The sequence below is a fragment of the Cyprinus carpio genome, chromosome A25 (assembly GCF_018340385.1).
Source record: "Cyprinus carpio isolate SPL01 chromosome A25, ASM1834038v1, whole genome shotgun sequence".
Lineage (NCBI taxonomy): Eukaryota > Metazoa > Chordata > Actinopteri > Cypriniformes > Cyprinidae > Cyprinus > Cyprinus carpio.
This window is the reverse complement of record NC_056596.1, coordinates 13,590,729-13,609,488: the sequence shown is the minus strand read 5'-3', so window position 1 is coordinate 13,609,488 and position 18,760 is coordinate 13,590,729. Positions and strand designations below refer to the sequence as shown.

At 38.2% G+C, this 18,760-nt stretch overlaps 1 protein-coding gene across 1 annotated transcript in view; it reads right to left on the bottom strand.

Annotated features, from left to right (window-relative positions):
- Positions 1 to 2,605: 2,605 nt before the first annotated feature.
- Positions 2,606 to 18,760, bottom strand: part of LOC109054431 (probable phospholipid-transporting ATPase IM) — a 36,266-nt gene continuing 20,111 nt past the window's right edge. Inside the window, exons 8-28 of the mRNA XM_042715623.1 lie at positions 18,062 to 18,132; positions 17,836 to 17,918; positions 16,088 to 16,246; positions 15,797 to 15,885; positions 15,443 to 15,639; positions 14,194 to 14,402; positions 14,071 to 14,113; positions 13,728 to 13,897; positions 13,431 to 13,619; positions 13,047 to 13,162; positions 7,570 to 7,734; positions 6,654 to 6,765; positions 6,432 to 6,537; positions 6,048 to 6,195; positions 5,591 to 5,774; positions 5,144 to 5,367; positions 4,979 to 5,062; positions 4,624 to 4,869; positions 4,114 to 4,252; positions 3,876 to 4,006; positions 2,606 to 3,764 (exon numbers count right to left, since the gene is read on the bottom strand). Of these exons, the coding sequence (XP_042571557.1) occupies positions 3,426 to 3,764; positions 3,876 to 4,006; positions 4,114 to 4,252; positions 4,624 to 4,869; positions 4,979 to 5,062; positions 5,144 to 5,367; positions 5,591 to 5,774; positions 6,048 to 6,195; positions 6,432 to 6,537; positions 6,654 to 6,765; positions 7,570 to 7,734; positions 13,047 to 13,162; positions 13,431 to 13,619; positions 13,728 to 13,897; positions 14,071 to 14,113; positions 14,194 to 14,402; positions 15,443 to 15,639; positions 15,797 to 15,885; positions 16,088 to 16,246; positions 17,836 to 17,918; positions 18,062 to 18,132 (3,204 nt within the window). The 3' untranslated portion in view covers positions 2,606 to 3,425. The remainder of the gene's footprint in view (positions 3,765 to 3,875; positions 4,007 to 4,113; positions 4,253 to 4,623; positions 4,870 to 4,978; positions 5,063 to 5,143; positions 5,368 to 5,590; positions 5,775 to 6,047; positions 6,196 to 6,431; positions 6,538 to 6,653; positions 6,766 to 7,569; positions 7,735 to 13,046; positions 13,163 to 13,430; positions 13,620 to 13,727; positions 13,898 to 14,070; positions 14,114 to 14,193; positions 14,403 to 15,442; positions 15,640 to 15,796; positions 15,886 to 16,087; positions 16,247 to 17,835; positions 17,919 to 18,061; positions 18,133 to 18,760) is intronic.

The window sequence follows — 18,760 nt, the reverse complement described above, 5'->3', positions numbered from 1 at the left end:
CTGAACAACTTAAACTCAAATGGATACCTGGACAATTGTCAATCTAGTTTCTGACCACAGTACAGAGACCGTGCTCATAAAGATAATAAATGATGTTTGCTTAAATTCTGATTCTGGCAAAATATCAGTGCTGGTATTACTAGATCTCAGTGCTGTGTTTGACACTGTAGATCATAGCATACTACTAGAGAGACTGGAAAACTGGGTCGGGCTTTCAGGGATGGTACTCAAATGGTCCAGGTCATACTTAGAAGGGAGAGGCTATTTGAGTATAGAAGAGCATCAGTCTAAGTGGACGTCCATGACATGTGGAGTCCCACAAGGCTCAATTCTTGCACCGCTCTTGTTTAGCCTGTATATGCTCCCACTAAGTCAAATAATAAGAAAGATCCAAATTGCCTATCACAGCTATGCTGATGATACCCAGATTTACTTATCTTTACTTATAGCCTTATCTCCAAATGACTACAGCCCCATTGACTCCCTCTGCCAATGCACTGATGAAAATAACAGTTGGATGTGCCAGAACTTTCTTCAGTTAAACAAAGAGAAAACTGAAGTCATTGCATTTGGAAACAAAGTTCTCAAGGTGAATGCATACCTTGACTTTAGGGCTCTAACAATTAAAAATCAAGTCAGGAATCTTGGTGTGATTCTGGAAACAGACCTTAGTTTCAGTAGTCATGTCAAAGCAGTAACTAAACCAGCATACCATCATATCAAAAACATTGCAAGAATTAAATGTTTTGTTTCCAGTCAAGACTTGGAGAAACTTGTTCATGCCTTTATCACCAGCAGGGCGGACTATTGTAATGGTCTTCTCACCGGCCTTCCAAAAAAGACCATTAGACAGCTGCAGCTCATCCAGAACGCTGCTGCCAGGATTCTGACTAAAACCAGAAAATCTGAGCATGTCACACCAGTCCTCAGGTCCTCACACTGGCTTCCAGTTACATTTAGGATTGATTTTAATGTACTTTTACTCATTTATAAATCACTCCATGACCTAGGACCTAAATACATAGCAGATATGCTCACTGAATATAAGCCTAACAGACCACTCAGATCATTAGGATCAAGTCAGTTAGAAATGCCAAGGGTTCACACAAAACAAGGGGAGTCTGCTTTTAGTTATTATGCTGCCCACAGTTGAAACCAGCTTCTAGAAGAGATCAGATGTGCTGAAACATTAGCCACATTTAAATCTAGATTTAAAACTCATCTGTTTTAGCTGTGCTTTTACTGAATGAGCACTGTGCTACGTCTGCACTGATTGCACTGTATTTTATGTATCATCATTTTCTATTCTTAACTGTTTTAATTTCATTATTTAATTCCTTGCTTTTTTTACTTTACTTTTATGTAAAGCACTTTGAATTAACATTGTGTATGAAATGTGCCTTATAAATAAACTTGACTTGCCTTGATGTATTAAAAGTAAAGATGGGAAGTATTGTTCTTAAGGTGCGGTCACATTTTCTGTTTGCTGAATTTTCGTGGCCAAAATCCAGTCGTTTCAATCTACACAAGCAGGAATTTCATGTGAGGGCATAAGATTTTCCCATGCAACGGGTAAAAAATCTGCTAAATGACACATGAATGCAAACATTCCTTTTTTAAATAAATGAATCAATGGCCATTTAATGCATATCATATAAAAATGACAGTGACTTGTATAAAAATCCATGCATTTAAATAAAAACAAATAAACAATCTGCATGGTCTTTGCAAAATAGCAGAGCAGAAAAATCTTATACATTCATCATTTGTACTGTATATTTAACATAACATTCAATTAACTGTACATTCAAAAACAGGAAATGTTGCACTACCCCCTTCGTCAAATAAATTCTTTAAAAAACAATATGATCTACATCAGTGAGGGCAATGAACAGCCTGAAAAAAGTGATACAATCAAAGAAAAAAATCAATGGCAACACATCTAACTCAACAAACAGAACTGAAAGTACTTCCCTTAATGAAAGGAAAACAAAAAGGCACAAAAATTCCTTCTGTAAAGAAATGCCCACTTTATAATCCTTTGTATTAGATGCATGTGGAATTCTAGAAGTTTAAACATGTAAATGCTTCAGTCTATCGCTTGATGGAAGGCACGACTGCGTAAAAACTCTAATCTCAGTTCACTGAGCTGCATGCAAAAGCACTAACTACGGTTTGAATTATGGACAAGTGTGGAATGTTTTTAACACTTTCTTTCATTTGTTTTTAGAACTTAGAGCTTGCTTTATAATGCCAACATAAGACTTACAGCCAATACATGTTCTCTGCAGCATCGATATCAGACATTTCTAATTGTTACAACACATCCAGTAGCTTGATGCATTCAGATGCATTTTAGTTAACTGAGTAGATATCTGTGGTGAAACATCCAGTTCTTTAAACATATCCATATTTAATATGCAATGCATTTATAATCCTCCTAAACCACTGTAGATGGCTGTAGCAGTGCTTATAACAAAATAAGAGGTATTATTTCACACACTTGTACATATTTGCTTCCATATGCTTTTTTTGTATTTTTAGAAATGTGTTTTTTTTTGAGTTTTATCTGGTTTTTTTTTTTGTTTTTGTTGTGTGTGAAATTTTTGTATGTGGGAGTGTTTCGCAGCAGGATAAAAAATAAATATGTGAATTTTGAACTCTCAATTCTGATATTTTTCAAAAAAAAAAGAATTATCAGACGCAAGCTCAGAAATCTGTGGAAAAAGTCAGAATTACGAGAAAAAAATTCAAGATATATCTCACAATTCTGACTCTTTTTTTACATTTCGCAAATCTGTTTTCTTTTTATTTTTTTCACCACAGAATTAAAAGTTAACTGTGACTATCTCACAATTTTCACTTTGTATCTCTGTAGTCTAGTAACTGTGTTAACATCATGCAATTCTGACTTTTTCTCATAAATGCTAGAAAAGAAGATCAGATTGTGAAACATAAACTCAAAATTGTGAGAAAAAAATCCTGAATCGTGAGATAAAGAGTCACAATTCCCTTTTTTTATTTTGTTATCCTGTGGTGGAAACAAGCTTCAATGCAAATGCATAAAAGCAAGTTCCTAAATCTCAAAATACAAAAACAGTGCCTTTTCTGAGAAAACACTGAATTTGAATTTGTGCCGGAAACACAAAATGAAATTAAAAATTAATCTGAGGTTCATTTTCAAATTCAAATGGATGTCTAGTGAGACGGGGGCAGGTTTGCGTGAGGAAATGAGTGTTATCTGTGCTTCATTGTGCTGGCTCTTTGGAGTCTCCTGTGCATGTCTAGCCCTCCCATAGTCTAGTCGTGCCCACGGGCATCTCTGGGAGCCCAGAGTGTGTCTGCTCACAACCTATTATCATTTTCTCATATTAAAGACGAGCGCTAATTCCTCTTCCTTCTGTAAAGGAAGAAAAAACTCTCCTTTATCTGGCCTCCAAGTCCTCCACTGTTACCTCTTGACTTTGGTCACTTTCCCTCCTAAATCCAGTGCTGTAGGTCTCTGTCTGGTCTCTGGTTGTGTCGTTTACCCCGCTGTTTTTCACCGAGCTGGTGCCGGTGAGGCCTCTTGTGGGTGAATATAGTGGGTATGTGGAAGTGGAGGATGTGGGTACCTTCATGTTCTTGCCGGAGGTAATGAGTTCTCCGTATCCCTGCTGGTGGGCGAAAGCGTACGCCGAGCGCCGAGAACTCGTCCTGCGGACTCTCCTGAGGTTCTGCTCTTGAGGACCCTGCTTCCTAGTGGCCTGCTGAAGTAAACGCACCTGGGGGAGGGAGAACGGTTTTGACATCTCATTATGATGTATTCATGGAGTAAAAGGGCTTATTAATAATTTTCAATTCCCACTGTATAAGGCATGGGTTTATGTAGTAACCTTGTCAGTCTGTGTTGGATAGAGGTCAGCCTTGATGAACCGGACAGCCACCATGGGCATTATACACACCACTGTGGTGAGGAGGATGACCAGCCACACAATCTTCTGATTCAGAGAGTTACGTGCAGTACCTACGATCAAACACAACATGTTAAAATTCAGTAATATCAGTAGCCTAGAAAAAACTGCTCATTAATAGAAAGCTATAGAGAGCATATATACCCATTTATATTCTTACCTATGAAAGGAAACTGGTTTGGGAATATTGTAAAAATGCCATCGCTGTGCATTGCAAAAAGGATTGCAAAGTAAACAGCTAGACTTCCCCAGATAAAGAAATGGTTCACAGCGGTCCAGTAGTTGGTGTCAAGCCCAATCTGAAACAAAATTCAATATTCTTATTATTTTTTTATATAATGATATATACACATCATTAATATTATTCACATTATAATATATATATTTTTTAATTAAGTACATTTTCCATTTTTTGCTGCATTTCAGTAATGAGAATTTTTGCATTTTTTAATTTTTTATTAAAATAATCTTTATTATACAATAATTATAGCACCTTATACAAAATATGTATACATTTTTATTTCTTAAATGATATTTCTTTAATGATATATAGAGTGCAATGTCAAGTTAAACAGAAATAACCTCTTTATGTAACCTTTTTTGTACAGTACATTGTCATTTATTTCCAGAGTATTTTAATGGATTGAGTAAACAAGCACAATTGCCTAACCTGGACACTGACCACAATGACCAAAGAGGTTGCTATGGTTACTGCGAAAGTCTGTTGATCAGAGATGTGGGCGCCGTCATCCCGCACAGCAGTCATGAAAGCTCCATATGGGATGAAGAAGAGGATAAAAGAAGTACAGACCCCCTGCAGCGTACAGGTGAAGAACTTCCTCTTGTTAAAGAGCTGGTTCAGTTGCCCAGGTCTGTACAAGTTTGGAAAGCGTAAACTGTACTGCTCATTCACATCCTGCAAAATCAACAATCTTTATGTTAAAAGGCAAGGATTGCAATTGTGTTTGGTGCTGCTGCACACTGCAGGTTTCAAAACCAAAAATGGACACCTTGACTAAGCTTACCTGATCAAACAGACCCATGGCCAAAACAGGAAGTGAGGTGTAGACGATGTTGAAGAGTGTGATGAACCACTGGTCATATACCGTCTGCAATGTCAAAAACATATTATCCACAATCTTAATCACATGCATATTCCATCCACAGCCTGAAATAAGATCAAGTTTTACCTGGGCAGAGAATCCACAGAGGAATCCGTACCAGAAATGAACCAGCGTGAAGGCGAAGTTCTTGTAAAAGAAGTAGCAGAGGAAGTTGCACATGCGGTGGTAAGACCAGCGGCCGTGGACGAGCAGGAGGCGCTGCAGATAGCGAAACTGGGCGAAGGAATAATCAGAGGCCAACACTGCCTGCATCCCCTCCTGTCCGCTGATGCCCACGCCAATGTGGGCCGCTGGGGAGAGCAGAGACAGTATACACATATTACACACATCCTTACAGATTTCCATAGCAACCACTCTCATAGATCAGCAGTGCATCTACATTGAATACTTCAGCCGTATAGTGTACATATCACAAGCACCAGATCACAATGAGCATTAAGAACTAGTCAGATAGATAGATAGATAGATAGATAGATAGATAGATAGATAGATAGATAGATAGACATGTCTTACTCTTGATCATACTGACGTCATTGGCTCCGTCTCCGATGGCGAGAGTGACGGCTCTCTTGTGTCTCTTTATGAGCTCAACCACCAGAGCTTTCTGCAGCGGAGTGACCCGACAGCAGATGACTGTCTTACACAGACACGCCACGTCCACCAGGATCTGCTCCAGGTCTGCCTCCAGGGCATGAGCCTTCAAATATCAAAACAATGCCATTTATACACTCTCTTCTTTCAATTAAGTTCATTTGTCCGAGCTTTGAATTGATCTCACTGGCTTCAAAGACACATTTATCCAAGCAAAACCAATTTCAGCCACTCTCTACCTTAAAAACCCAATTTTTAAGGATAATGCTGAATCGAATGTTCTGCTTAAACAGAACGCCCCTCATTAGGAGCTTAGCAACACATTATTAATGCAGCAATTGAGTCAAATTCTCTTCAGGACCCAGACTGAGGACTTTACCAAACTGTGTCCGTTGATGATTAAAGCGTACTCTGCGATGATGGTCTCTTCAAAGACAGAGTCACTTGAATACAATTCTGTCTTTTCCATGTCAAGGCCACTGCTGAATTTGTCTTTGCTGGGGCCCATGATTTTCTCTTTAGCTGTCCTGTGCACAAAGCAACAGAAAAAGACATTTTATTTTACAATGGCTCAAATAATGGTTTAATTCAAAGTGCACAAGCACAGAAATGACATTTTTGATGAATCTGACTCGTTCAAATCTATCGGACTATAAACAAACACAAAATGCATGTAAGTGAATAATTAAAAATAAATACATTAAATTTAATTTGAAGAATGAATTTGACTTGTGTACAGAGTAGACAAAGAGTGAAATGTCACCTGAGTTCCTGTTGAACCTCGAGCATGGTGTGACCTGAGATTATAAACACCGTGTTCATGTCGTCTCTGAGCATGTTACAAGAGTAGCCAATGTTCATTGCTGTCTCTGCAACCACAACAGGAACGATTCTAAATTATTTTGTGTAAGACAGTGAGAAAGTGTCTCAATTGAGGTTGAGCAGTCGTCAATGAATCCTACATGTACTCATTAGCACTGGTTACCTAGCTTGTCCCCGGTGAGCACCCAGATCTTGATGTTAGCCAAGGTCAGACAGGCAATAGTCTCTGGAACGCCTTCCTGAAGTTTATCCTCGATGGCTGTGGCACCAAGCAGCTTCAAGAAAATGAGAGACATGTTTGTTTCAAAAACAAAGATTAAACATTTCCTGTAACTCAACATGAAATCATTGTGAACTCTTAAAAATGAAGGTTTCAAAATTTGGGGGTTGTAGCGATGCCATAGAAGAACCCCGTTTGGTTCTCCAAAGAACCTTTAAGTCAGTTCTTAAAAGAACCATTGTTTTCTTAGGCCCCGTTTACACTTTCGTTTTAAAACACATAACTTTTGCTACAGTTACGCCTTTCGTTTACACTACTTCGGCGTTTTCGACCCTCGAAAGCCGAGACTTTGGAAAACGCTGCAGACCCCGTTTTAGTTTGAAGACTCCGGGGTTGCGTTTCAGTGTAAACGGACCAAAACGGAGACTTTTGAAAATGATGGCATGGCTGCCCACATTAGTTCTGCTTATCCTTGACAACTGTGTAAACAATAACATCATGCGCATTGTTGTACCCAAGCACGTAGATCTAAATAATAGGGAATCTACCTTTTCATATCTATGGCTGTACCTGCATGAATGGTCACGTGACATGCGTTTTAGGTTGTGTAGTGTAAATGGAGATCGTTTCTGAAACGCAGCGGAAACGCCAGTGTAGACAAGGATCGTTTTCATTCTAAAACGCCGTTTTAAAATGAAAATGCACTAGTGTAAACGGGGCCTTAGTGTGAAGAACTTTTTAATAATCTCAAGAACCTTTTTCAACTATAAAGAACCTAAAGGTTATATGGATGTTGAAGGTTCTGCATGGATCCATCAATGCCAATAAAGAACCTTTATTTTATACAAATCACATTTACCAACATGCCCTGCTCTATTTCTTCATACAGAGCCCCGAGTTTTTCTTCTCTGTTGTCCAGTGCTGTGCTGGCAAATAGCAGTTTCTTCATCCATTCATCAAACACGTCTTCATCCAGGTCTTTGTACGCCAGCGCTAATGTTCTCAAACCCTCCCCGGCAAACTCCTGCCACAAAGAATCAGTGGAAATTCATTTATCTCTCACCATGAAAACTGAAACTCAGTCAGTGCCGTAAATATTTCTTCAGTGAAAATAAGGAGATACACAGTTCTTTGATCTAATCAGTGAAAGCATCTTCTTCCTGTTTGCATTCATCATCCATAAGCTTTTAAAAGCATGCTATTTATACCCCACTAGCATAGCTTCTTCAGTAACGTCAGTCTGATTGCTCTTTGAGGAACCACAGAAAGTCGTAAATGAGACATGAATGATGGACATCGTCTCATAATACTATCATAATAATTACGGCCCATGAGCTGCTTTTAGACTGACCACTCGAGCTGTAGACAATAGCCAAGTTACGTATAATTATGTGTTATTCTTTCTTGAATGTGGTTTGATCGGTTGATTTCACTGATAATATTCATAGCTAAAATGACATTTTCACATTTTCTGAGGAAAATCTTATTAGATGTACCTTAATAGATGTACCTTTGTTGAAGTAGCTGTATAATGTGCTGGCAAGGACATGAATCACACACTGCTTGGAGTCAGCAAATGTGTTTGTGTAAAGTATTTTCCATCTGAATTGTCTACAAGAAACTTAAATAAAATAAAGCCCATCTCTACTAAGACCGAGCTTTTAGCTGAGGAGAAAATTAGACTTGTTTGTATTGATTGTGCCACTCTGACACTCACGGTGTGCATTTGCTGTAATTTGTCAAGTGGAATGCTGTGTGTCTGCATCAATAAGTGTCACAAATCTCAAGCTCTTCAACAGCCAAGACAGTAAGTGAAGTAACAAACAAACAGAATGAAAAGACTTGAAAATACAAGAACCTGTATATTCTGAAGCTTATGATCGTTAGTTACAAACGTAACTGTGGTTCTATGTGGAAGATCACCAGAGGCAGTGCTGAAAGCACTAGTGGAAAACCCCTCATGCTCGCGCTTGACCGAGAACAGAATAACAAGGTCAGTCTCCTTTTGGAAAATGCTGCACCTCTGCAAGCATCACTAAAACAAACAAACTATTGGTCCGTCTTACGCCAAGCTGCTGTCCTATCAAGGTAAGCCCTCAAAGACCTAGCTGGACATAGCTCCAATCATATGTCAGTTTGGTCTTCTGGCAGTGCAGCCAACACAATAGGATGGTTCATAAAATGCGGGGACAAAATCTTGTGTAGAAATGGTGGATTGGGCCACATTGAGACACTACTGAATCCATTACTCCTGCGTAATCAGTGAGGGAGCACAAATGGGGGCTGATACAGGGAATCTGTACACTTCGGACTCCTCACACCACATGGAGGACACAAATGATCAGAACAGTTATGTGGGCTGTGCACATGACCCCTTTCCAAGTGGCATTCACTCCTCTTCTGCACCAGACTTCGCCCCATCCTAGCAGACCGCCATCTATCCTGATGACCTCCCACCACACAGGTGGAGGTCCCAATGAACTCCTCTGAGGAGAAATTGCTTCTGCAAACAAGGTGCTAGTGCTAGCATGCAACAATGTGTGTCTCTGATCTGTGTGTGTTTAATACAGGACACAGATGCTTTTTGAATAGGCCACCGTTGAAATGGCCTGAGCCAAAGCAATCCCAGTGATACTACTATCGTTGCTGCTGTGAGCTTTCCCAAGAGTCTCATGAGAGAAATATAGCACTGAAAATGGCCCACCCAAAGGCCCTAAGAATTTACCTCATTCTCTCCAGAGTTGGAGAAACCAACATTGTGACAGAGTTGAGAGCAAGACCTATGAAATTGTCTGCATTGGGACAAGGTTGCATTTGTCACAATTGACAGCAATCCCTAAAGCCAGAATATGGTCCAACAGATGATGAGCTTGATCTATTGCTTGCTGGGGTGATGCTGTACAAACAAGCCAATCATCCAGGTATGACAATACCCTCATGCCATTCCTCTAGAATGGTTCCGATGGCGCCTTGGCAGACTTTGAAAAAACTCTTGGTGCCAGAGCAAGGCCAAATGGAAGGACCCTGAACTGGAATATTTCACCCATGAATGCAAACCGAAGGAATCACCTGCATTCTGGAGCAACTGGAACATGAAAATAGGCATCCTTCAAATCAATCTTCAAAAACTAATCTTGTGGCGTAATGGCCTGTTAAACATATGCTGTGTGCAACATCCTGAATGGTAGGAACTTTAGAAAATTATTCAAATTTCTCAACTCTAAGATCGGCTGAAACCCACCGTCTTTCTTGGTCACCAGAAAATAAATGGAAAAGAACCCCCCGGGGTGAACTTGAGGGTCGATTAACTCTATGGCACCTTTGCACAGCAACACCTGAACTTTGTGCCCGATCTCCAACTCTTTAGGTGACCTTTTGTAAAACAGCTCACTTTTGACATGTCTGTGTCAATGTTCCAATGGGGTGCTTTTCTGTAGAGGTGGGGGGACATCACTGGGGGCCTGGGTGTTGTGTGTGAGACTGATATCCATGCAGTAGGCCTAGGATGTGGAGGAACTTGTGGGTTCTGATGCTGGAAATGCTGATAAGGTCTATATGCAGATGTACCAACATTGTGATAACAGACACCAGAGGCTGTTGGTGGTGCTCTGGATCCAGAGGCTGTCCCCACATGATGGTATGTTTTTCAGAAACCAACACACAACGGTCCAAGGGTTCCTGTACAGCTGGTCCAAAAAATCGACAGAGACTAATGGCAGTCATCACAAATTGTTTCGACAGAACTCTGGCAAGCAAGACTGAGCCAACCAAACCTGCCTTTGAGCTTGCACATGAGTGCCTAAAGCAGTGCCACAGTCACTGTGACAGGCTTGTAAAGAGAGTTGAGTTAGTTCTGTCACTAATGGGTCAGATGAAGTTTTGCTCAGAGAGGAATGTAAAGCTACAAGCATGTGTGCCAAGGAATTGGCAACACGGCGAAGGCTAGCTGTAGAATTGTACAGGACAGTAGCTCATCTCACTCATCTGCATTCGACATTGGGGCAGTGCACATTTTCACAAAGTGCCTCATCGGGAGACACAATGAGTGCAACACAAATTCGATAGGTGTCCCATTAAGTCTTGGTCCTGCATCACAGCCAGTGTGTGAGCCAGCTGATCAGAGTGTGTGGCTTTTGATGAGTTTTATAATGCTGACACCAATACAGATGTAAAGTCCTGACACTAAGGCAAAGTAAAGGATGCTCTCTTTGTGCACAACGTAAAAAAATAATTCCCAGAAAATACTGTTGTCTTGGGGGGAGGGGGTCCAGCTTGATGTGGGCAAGCATAGTTTTTAACGTTCCTTCCAGTGATGCAACAACTGAAGATGACCCACCTAACTTCTTAGACACCATCTCACTGCCAGAATGAAGTGATTTATCTGCAGGAAATTTCTCTTCAGCTCCAGTCATTACTGGAGTAGCTTCAAAAAGTGAGTCAGAGGCAGCCACTGACATCACATCAAACTCCTGCCCTGTATGCATCGGTGGCAATGGTGTGATGCATGATTCAATTTGAGCCTTTTCTTGTACCTCCATATTATAATGCACTTTAGCTAAGAAAGGCAGCAATATCTCCACTGTAGAAGACAGCTGATCAATTTTGCATTCTAAATCAGAAGATTTAGTCTTTTTATTCTTTTTTTTTCATTTTGAAATGTTTGTTTAGGCTTAGGATCTATTGCAGTAACACTGGAAGAAAGTAGCAAACCTTCCAGTCCTGATTCCAGGCACACCAGATGCGATCTACGCACAGCGAGCAACATTATGGCGCATTATGGACATGGGTCACACATCGCCTCTTTAGGATGGTTCACTCCAAGACACACAGGGCACTTGTGACATCCATCCATGAAATCCATTACATTAGGGCACATAGAACGTCTAAGTGTGTCCATGTTGAATTAAATCTTAAATCCAAATCATCTGTAAATCCAGCACTCGCTAGCGGAATTCACCTGCCGATATAACGCATATACGCTTATTATAGTTGAAGACACGTCATGAGTAACAAGGTGACAATTTTGTTATTCTGTTCTCGGTCAAACACGAGGGTGAAGTGTTTTCAGCTAGGACTGCACGATTAATCAAATGCGATTGTCATGCACATTTTGTTAGTAAAGCCAGTTCTGTAATCAGCAGTAAATCATCATCACAGGCTTTCAGCCGGAGCAGCATTTACTACACAGAGCCGTAGTTCACTGACAAGTTAAATACCACATTCAATAACATGTTTTTACTCCAAACTCACTTCATAACGTCAGTCGAGTGTTTTAACACAGAATAAGGCACGCAACATATTTCATAGCATACCAAACAATGATAAAGGCATTGCATTATATATATACTGTATTTTAATAAAAATTATAATAATAATAAATCCAATATACCATTTATTGTCATAATCGTATGTTTATTAGTCACGTTGAATCAATAAAAGCAGTTAAATCTTCTGTTTATCCAGCTACCGCTATAGGGATTTACTGGGTTTCCTCTGTGAGGCGTATTTGGAGTTTCAGCGCGAGAGTGCCCTCTGGCCTTTGGATGGAGATTTACTGCTGATCAGAGAACCGTGCTTCACTGAAAGATACGCATGACAATAGCAGCTTCTGTCAAATCGCGATTTCGATTCCATTTCGATTTATCGTGCAGCCCTACTTTCAGCACTACCTGTTTAACTGATACCTGAATTAGGCAAAGTGGGCCTATACCAAGGTTTACATCAAACTCCATAAAATACACAGAATATCATGAAATTATTATACTAAAAAAGCATGGTATTATTATGATAAAGGCCCCAAAATATGGGTTTGCTATAGTATTGCATCCAAATAACACAGTATTACCATGTTAAATGTAACAACATCAAAATAATGTTATACATGCCCAAAAAACTTGGTATTACCATTGTAAATACCCTACAACATGGTCTTACCATGGTATCACATCCAAATAACATGGTGAATGCCAAACAAAATGGTTTTTACCACAGTAAAGCATTAAAATAATATGGCATTACTATATTACCTGCCCAAAGCATGGTATTACCATGGATCACATCCTTACCATGGTTTTATCATGGTAAGTGCCCTAACAACATAGTCTTACCATGGTAAAGCAACCAAATAACATAGTATTACCGCAGTACATATGGAAACAAGACATTTCCACGAATAATGCTAAATAACATGGTTTTACAATGGTACTGTGTACAACATAAAAAAAAAAACATGGCATTACCACAGTACTGCATCCAAAATAACATAGTTTTAAACATAGAATTTTTTAACATAGAAAATCATGGGAAGGGAAGGATGGCTTAGCAATAAAGACTTACATTAAGGTGCTCTGAGGTAGTAAACATAAGTTCTTCATTAGACGGGTCCAGCCTGTCGAAGAGTATTGTGTCGGCTCCTTTTGAGTAAAGCTTTAACTGCCCCTTTGGGTTCCTCACTGCGGAAGAGACAGGAAATGAAAGTACTGAGAGTATACAATAAAACAGTTTCACCAGACCAGACAGCTATTGATTCCTCTATACGAAAGGATGAATTATGCATACAGACCCATAAAAAGAGATACGTCAGGGATGATTCATAGCTTTTGTGAAATATTAAAGGTATGACAAAAATACTAGACTGTGACTGTGTTTAAAATGAAAAGACATGCTTAAAATATCCCATAATACAACTTATAACAGATGAAAAATACAATAGGAACCTACCAATAACGCTCATTCTCTTCCGTACATTGTTGAAGTCTAAGATGGCCAGCAGCTGATAGGTGACCGCTTGACCCATCTCATATAAAGTGATGGTTTCTGGCGTTCTGGACCGAAATACGAAGCCGAAGTTACGTGCAGCTGTAACCAGGGCTCCTTCATCCGGAGATTGTGCCTGATACACCAGTTCCCCTTGAACAATTCATTTCACAGGCATTTCAGACAAATTCTTCTGCTGCACGTACAACAAAAGCGCTACTGGGATACAAAGATATTTAAGGTGTTTACAGTCCAGTTTACCCTCATTTCGTTCTTCTGGCATGATGGTGTGGCAGAGCGCTAACAGACGGAAGAATTCCTGCACCAGAGGCTCTTCCAGCTTGATGGCCTCGACCAAGCTGCTGTCATGGAAACGGAATTTCCGGTCCATCAGTGGGTTAAAGGAGAAATCTACACATGGTGTTTTCTGCAAGAGTCAGAGACAAGTGTGACTCCTAAATACTGCACCAGACTGAACAATGTCTGCTTTTTAAAAACATTTTTTACAATCTAATACATAACAAAAAAAAATGAATCAGACTTAATAATTTATGATTTTTATAAAAATTTTTTTAATATTTTTATGATTTTCAGTTTTGTTATATTTGTAATATCCACTTTATGCCCAAACTCGTCATAAACATCACCTAGACAAACAAAAGCACGGCCATCAATAAATATACCCACTTGTCTGTGTGGATGTATAACAGGAAGTGTTCAAGCGTACCGTAGGTCTTCCCATTGATGGAGCACTTATTAAACACCATGATGTTCTGGGTGAGGGTGCCTGTTTTGTCTGAGAAGATGAACTCCACCTGGCCCAGCTCCTCGTTGAGGGTGGTGGTCCGCGCCTCAGCAGGAGTGTCCTTACGGCTGTAGTACATTCGTCTGTCCCAGTTTATAAAGTAACTATGGCCCAGGCGCAAAACTTCTACGCTGTGATATAATAAGTTTCATGTTATTGACAAAGACTTATATTTTGGTGTTTTATGAAAACCCTGAACTGCAAAGTGGAAAAAAATAGTGTTGTTGTTTTTTTTCATTCATTTTTCTTTTTCATTTTATATGTTTTTTTAATTTTGTTGTAATTTTGTTGTATATATGTTTTTTTTAATTTTTTTTGTAATTTTGTTCTCCATTTATTATATGGAAAAAAATAGTTTGCAAGCTAACAATTAGAACATTTTACCTTGCAGCTCAGGGCTCATAACCTATGCAAGCACATTAGAAAACATAAGAAGCCACATAAGAAAAAAATCATGCTTTGGTAAATTATAATAATGAGAATAAAGAGTGACAAAAAAGGTTAAATAATGAGATACAAAGACCATTATGAGATAAAGATCAAAATGAACACATATTAAGTTAACAAAATTATTCCATAAAAAAAAAGAACAGATAAATAGTCATAATTATGACATAAAATTTGAATGTGAAAATTGAAATTATGACAAAAATTTTAATTATGAAATACAAGTCATAATTATGACATACTAAATAGTCATAATTTTTGCAATAAAAATGTCAACGCATTTTATCTAATAATTTAGATGCATTCATTTCATAATTATGCTTTGGTAAGTCATTAATGTCATAATTATGACTTTATATCTACTGTAATAATTTAAAATTTCATAATAGACTTTTGTCACAATATCGCCATTTTGATACACCAAGTCATAATTATCAGATAAAAAGCAGAACTTATGACATAAAAAGCCATAATTGGGATATCAAAAAGTCATACATCATTTTACCTCATGTTTTTGACCATTATGATTTACCAAAGCTTCTTTTCTCTTATGTGGTGGTAATGGGCTTCCATAAATAGCACATATTCAATGTCTGATCTAAGGGAATTTTTTCGTCAACATTTTTTTAAGCAAATGATACTGGGTTGCCACTTGATGGTCAGAATATAAAATCTGGGTCCTGAATCAAACTAGTTTGCCAACACACTGTGTAATCTGACCTACCTAACATATAGTGAGATGGGTACGACAGTGTTAAGGATGATAATGTAGGACCAGAAGGTCAGGAAGCCAGAGAAGACTGCATTAATGGTGAGTTCCTTCCACTGAAGATACTCCCAAAAGTCGCTGCCTACTTTCTGCTCCCAAATAGTGTTTCCAATAGCCAATATGATCCCCATACAGATGAGAAATCCAAAGATCTGGAAAAAAACAAGAAATATTTCATCATATTTCGTCTTTTTAACACATGCAAACCCTTTACAATAACAAAATGAACTGCCCTTTTGAAAGGCTGGCGGCATGAGTAAGTGAGATGCCACATGTCGATCATTCCCAGCATGCCGCTCACACACTCACCCACAGAACTAAGGTGTTCATCAGTTTATCGATGCTGGTCCGTTTGAACTTCGTCCTCCCACAGTTTTGCATCAGCTTGGTTTGAAGTCCTAACGGAGAAACAGAATTTTTATCAGTTTATCGATGCTGGTCCGTTTGAACTTCGTCCTCCCTTTGTTTTTTAGTAGTGTTGGTTACAGATGAGGCATTCAACATGTCTCTGAGGAACATCTACTCAAGACAGCTAATCAATCGTCCGTGAAAATGCCATTCTGCTAGAACAATTAACGGAGGAAAATTGAAGCGATGTACCTGCGAAGATAACCAAGCCAAAACACCACTCGGTGTTACGGAGAACGCAGCCTCTCAGGAGCATTTTCTCATTGTCCAGTGAGTACTTGTTATCTTTCCAGCACAGAGTCCCTGTGAACTTGTCCAGTTTGTTGTTGGGCGGCTCGCAGATGACTTCCCCTGGGAGACACGTTCAAAGACAACACGTAACTGGAAGCTGAAGCTGACATTCATTCAGAAGCAAATAGTGTTCAGTTATTTTTGGTTCATCAATAGCTTCGCCTATTCATTGTGACATGCATTTACGCTGACATTTACACCTATTGGTACGCCATCCGAAAAGACTGACGATGCGTATAAACGCAAACCAGCTAGCAGATAACAACTCGCTGCACATTATCCCTGTGGGAAAGGTCATCATTTCAACACAAAGAACCACTCAGTGTAGCAACTACTCTGTTTTAAATACATTATAAAAATACATTTTATAAATATGTCAAAGCATTAAAAGCCCAACAGCATTATATAACTACATTTTTATGCAGTGTTCTCCAAGATGTTGACACATAGTTGCTAAGGTGTTGCTAGGTTGTTCCACGTGGTTGTTGTTGTTATTAATTTAAAAATTTTTTTTTTTTTTTTTTTTTTACTTTTTATTTTATTTAATTGAAGCTGAAATAAAATAAAATATAAATATTATATGAAAAACAAATTAAAAAAACTAGGTCTGCACGGTGAGGAAATGCAGTTGTTAAGGTGTTGCAGGTGGTTGCTATGGTGTTACTAGGGTGTTTTAGACACTATTGTTATTGTTAACTAAAACTAAACTTTTTAAAAATAATTTTTGTTAATTGAAATAAATCTGAAATAAAATAAAATAAAATATAAATATTTTATGAAAAACTTAAAGAAATATAAAAAAATTTAAATGTTGCACTGGCAACTAATTGATATATATATATATATATAATAAATAAAATAAATATTAAAAGATGTGCGAATGTACAAAAATTTACAATGTAAAAAACATACAAATTTTAAATATTACCTTGGCAACTAAATAAAACGAAATAATTTTAAGTTTAAGTACTAAAATTACTGAAACTAAAACTGAAATAAAAATAAGTTTAAGCTAAACAGAAACATTTTTACAAAAATAAAAATATATAATAAAAACAATAATGACAAAGCTACATAGCAAATTTTACCCCCATTTCTTAAAAATAAATAAATAAAATAAAAACCAAAATATAATATAAAAAGCATATTTAAAACATTATTAAATACTAAAACATTATATAAATATTACTAAAATGACCCTAGTGGTTAATTTAGTTGAAAAAAAAAAAGTCCACCAAAAGTCTCTATATATTCTGCTATTATGATATTTTACAGTGATTTTATTGTTCTCCATGCAAAAATTGTAAGTCCTCTCAATAAAGTAATAACAACCACTAATAAGCCACATAATTTGTACTATCATTTATGTTTATATTCATGTGCTTCTACTTAGCAACCAACAAAAACATTATTTTTCCAATTTGAAGCATGCAGTGGCTATACTCTACATTAATTTTAATGGAACCCAAGCAAAAAACACTACAAATGCTCCTTGACAGCTTCGAAAGATATGCTTAAGCATACCAGAGGCCCCACGAGACAAAGCAACAGAGATCAATCTGATCAAGTGAGTGTTTAGGTTACTCTTGTTGACTCAAGTTCATTTCGGTTGATGATGCACTAATCGTGTGTTTGAATAAAAGCTTTACCACTGAAGTCTGCAAGCTTTGCAACATCGTCCCCGAGGTCTGAGGTTACAGTCAAGGCTTGGCGCACCTTCAGGTTGGTCTCTCTGTTGGAAAGAGCTCATGTTCACGTCTGCCATACAGCCACAAAATCAAATCTGAGATGTGTGTGCTGGATGTTGAACATGTCCAAAGGGAAGTGAGGCAGGCAATATTAGCGCCGCTACACATTTCACAGTAAACTTCTCACCCATCAAGCTCTGCAGTCTCAATATAACACAGTCCATAGGGCTCACTGCTAGAGAGGAGGAGAAGGTCAGCCTGTAGACAGCAGAGAGAGGAGACACTCAAAGTTGTGTAAAACTCAGGAATTGTGTGCTACATGAATCTACTCCACATAATTCTTCACCATACAGTGCTTTGGCCTGCTAAAGTCACAGATAATGCTAGTCATACTGGGATCATCCAAATCCATGCAATGGAAAAGTTTTGTCTATGCTTTTGCATCAGTTTGATGGTATGGTTGTTATATTTAGGGACTAAGTTTTGAACACTTAATTTTTTTATTCAGCTCCTGGCTGGTTGTCGATGGCAGCCAAATGACCCATATATGGTAAGAAGTTTGGTGAATTTGGTGAAATTTGTTGCAGTGACTGGGGAAGGTCTGAACATTCCTGATAGCAATTTTGAGATCTACCTGTCCAACACTAAAAAATTTTTTTCAATTACATTTCTGCTTATAACTGTTGAACTTTCAACCAGGGACCAGGGCCCACTAGGGGGTGTCAAAATGACTTCAAATGTTTTCAAAAAAAAAGAAAAAAAAAGAAAGAAAGAAAGAAAGAAATTAAAATAAGCCAAAACCACACACACACAAAAAAAAACTTTTGGAAATTTACAACTTTATTTTAGTTCTGTCTGATAATTTTTTTTTTTACCTTCCTAGATT